The sequence below is a fragment of the Stegastes partitus genome, unplaced genomic scaffold (genome assembly GCF_000690725.1).
Source record: "Stegastes partitus isolate 25-593 unplaced genomic scaffold, Stegastes_partitus-1.0.2 Scaffold1380, whole genome shotgun sequence".
NCBI classification, from domain to species: Eukaryota; Metazoa; Chordata; class Actinopteri; family Pomacentridae; genus Stegastes; species Stegastes partitus.
Window position 1 is genome coordinate 116670 of NW_007579111.1, and position 2916 is coordinate 119585.

At 46.5% G+C, this 2916-nt stretch overlaps 1 protein-coding gene across 1 annotated transcript in view; it reads right to left on the reverse strand.

Moving 5' to 3' along the window:
- The window catches only part of stab1 (stabilin 1), a 53093-nt gene that overhangs the window by 38247 nt on the left and 11930 nt on the right, over positions 1–2916 (reverse strand). The window contains exons 17-21 of the mRNA XM_008299104.1: positions 2730–2810; positions 2499–2657; positions 1734–1796; positions 1305–1397; positions 1114–1200 (exon numbers count right to left, since the gene is read on the reverse strand). Of these exons, the coding sequence (XP_008297326.1) occupies positions 1114–1200; positions 1305–1397; positions 1734–1796; positions 2499–2657; positions 2730–2810 (483 nt within the window). The remainder of the gene's footprint in view (positions 1–1113; positions 1201–1304; positions 1398–1733; positions 1797–2498; positions 2658–2729; positions 2811–2916) is intronic.

Here is a 2916-nt window from a genome sequence, read left to right on the forward strand (position 1 = left end):
ATCTGGATGGAACAAACCACAGAACAAACATCTGGATGGAACAAACATCTGGATAGAACAAACCACAGAACAAACATCTGGACAGAACAAACCACGGAACAAACATCTGGACAGAAGAAACATCTGGATGGAACAAACATCTGGATGGAACAAACCACGGAACAAACATCTGGACAGAAGAAACATCTGGATGGAACAAACCACGGAACAAACATCTGGACAGAACAAACATCTGGACGGAACAAACCACAGAATAAACATCTGGACGGAACAAACCGTTTTAATTAACAAACCTCCAGACTTTCATCCTCTGAACCCACCAGGGTCCAGAGTTGTTTTTCTTTTAGAAACCACCCAAACAGAAACGATAAAACCAAAAGGCTTCATCAGGTTTGTGTCAGAAAACAGAACATCTCAGCTCAAAACTACATTTAATCAGAATCGATTCTGTAAGAACGAGTTCGTCCCTCCTCGGTGCGAACACGAAGCTGTCGGAGCTCAGGCAGCGTTTCCTCAGAACGGAGAGGAAGCTAGTTTAAATCATGAACGCTGAAACGTCTTCAGGATGTCGTGACGTCTGTGGAACCGTGTCGGCCATGTTGGCTCCAGGATCTCNATGTTTTTGGACCTTGTGGGAGGAAGCCGGAGAACCCGGAGAGAACCCACGCTGCACGGGGAGAACATGCAAACTCCACGCAGAAAGATCCCGGTGCCCCCACCGGGATGCGAACCGGCAACCTTCTTGCTGCGAGGCAACAGTGCTACCAACTGCACCACCTTGCAGCCCTCTGGTTGGAGGTTGTTCTACTTTTTTCCATTTTCAAGGACGACTAATTATTCATTGTTGTCATTTTGGACAATTTTGAATGGTCTTGAACAGGTTCCAGGTGGTGTTGGACCGTTCCTGGACTTCGCTGAACAACCAGGATTCATTTTGGACATTTGAAGTCATTTAGTCAAAAATCTGATGAATTCTCGGCAGCTTTCAAGACTTTCTGGACAAAGTCTGAGTCATTGTGAACAAGCTTCAAGTCCAAATCATGAAAAGGCTGTGCGTCGTGGCCTGATGTGTGTTTGACTCTGAAGGTCTTGATGTTCTCAGTGGTTCCTTACAGTTCCTTTGTCGTAGCAGGGGTGCTGGAATCCTCCGATGCAGGGCTTACAGTCGGGACCGAAGAACCCTCTGCAACACTCGGCCACCTGAAGGACACACAGGTGAGAACAGGTCAGAACCACGGTCTGGCGCCGGCCTTCTGTCCTGGAGGATCCATCAGGTGAAGACGCTGCTGATGCGGTTTTCTCACCTGTTTGGTGGCGTTGCAGAACTTAGCGCAGCCTTTGCTGAGTGCCGAGTGAAGAGGAGACTGGACGTATTCACAGCCGACCTGGTGACTGTCCTGGACAAACAGGAAACACACCTGAACTGGCTGCTGACGGGATGCTAACTCCACCAGATCAGCCGTCAGCCCAGAGCAGAACAACAGGTAAACAACTGCCGACAGAGCTTCCACCCGCTAAAGACGCTGTTCATCATGTCAGGCTGAGTTCTCTGAGATAGAATCACTGAAACATGAATCTTTGTCACAAGAAACAATCAGGAATGTTGGTTCTTTGGTAGATTTATTAAAGGTCTTCTGGAAATCTGATGGGTCAAAAATGCTAATATGTGGTTAAGTGCCAGTTCTATGGTTCAGAGATGCTGCAGAAACATTAATAATAAAGTTGTTTTTTACCATTTCAACGCTGCCGTCTGGACACTGAGTCTCATACAGGTAGCTGCAGTGAACACAAGGACCCTGGAAACACAAATATACAGTCTTCACAGTTAGCTCACCGTTAGCTTACTGTTAGTTTCACAGTTAGCTTACTGTTAGCTTCACTGCTAGCTCACTGTTAGCTTACTGTTAGCTTCATAGTTAGCTAACTGTTAGCTTCACAGTTAGCTTACTGTTAGCGTCATAGTTGGCTTACTGTTAGCTTCACTGTTAGCTTACTGTCGGCTTACTGTTAGCTTCACTGCTAGCTTACTGTCAGCTTCCCTGGTAGATTTAATGTTCGTTTCACTGTTAGCTTCCCTGTTATATTTACTGTTAGCTTCACTGTTAGCTGCACTGTTGACTTACCCTCTAGCCTCATTATTAGACTTACTGTTAGCTTTTACTGTGAGTTTAACTGTTAGCTTCACTTTAGTTTGGCTGTTAGATAAACTGTTAGCTTCACTTTAGTTTGGCTAAAGCTCACTTTTAGCTTTGCAGTCAGCATCAGTCTTAGCTGTACTGTTAGATTCAGTGTTAGCTGAATGTTAGCATCCTAATTAACTTACTGTTAGCTTCCCAGCTAGCTGTGCTGTTAGATTTACTGTTAGCTTTAATGTTAGATTTACTGTTAGCTTCACTGTTAGCATCACTGATTTTTGTGAGCGAGTCTTTGTGCGTTCATTCTGTCATGTTAGTTTGTTTGTTTGCTGTGAGGCTGCTGTGGCTCCGCCCCCCACTCACCACGGTGATTTTGCTCTCGGTGACATCACAGCGGTGGGGGAGGATGGGCAGAATGGAGGGCGGGAACAGCAGCCCGTCAATCATGTGGATGATGCCGTTGGCCGCCATGATGTTGGTGCTCGCCAGCCGGACGCCTTTATCGCCCAATAAGATCTGTCCCTGCAGGAAAACACCAACTGTGACACACGGAACCAGATGTGGCAGCGAGGAGGACCAATCAGAGACACTTACATCATCCGACACACTGATGCTGACCATCTGATTGGCCATCGTCTGGATACGAGGCAGAGCGTTCAGTTCATCCACCGTCAGCTGCAGACACAAGAAACACCTTCAAACATCTGGACGGAACAAACATCTGGACAGAGCAAACATCTGGACGGAACAAACCACAGAACAAACATCTGGATGGAACAAA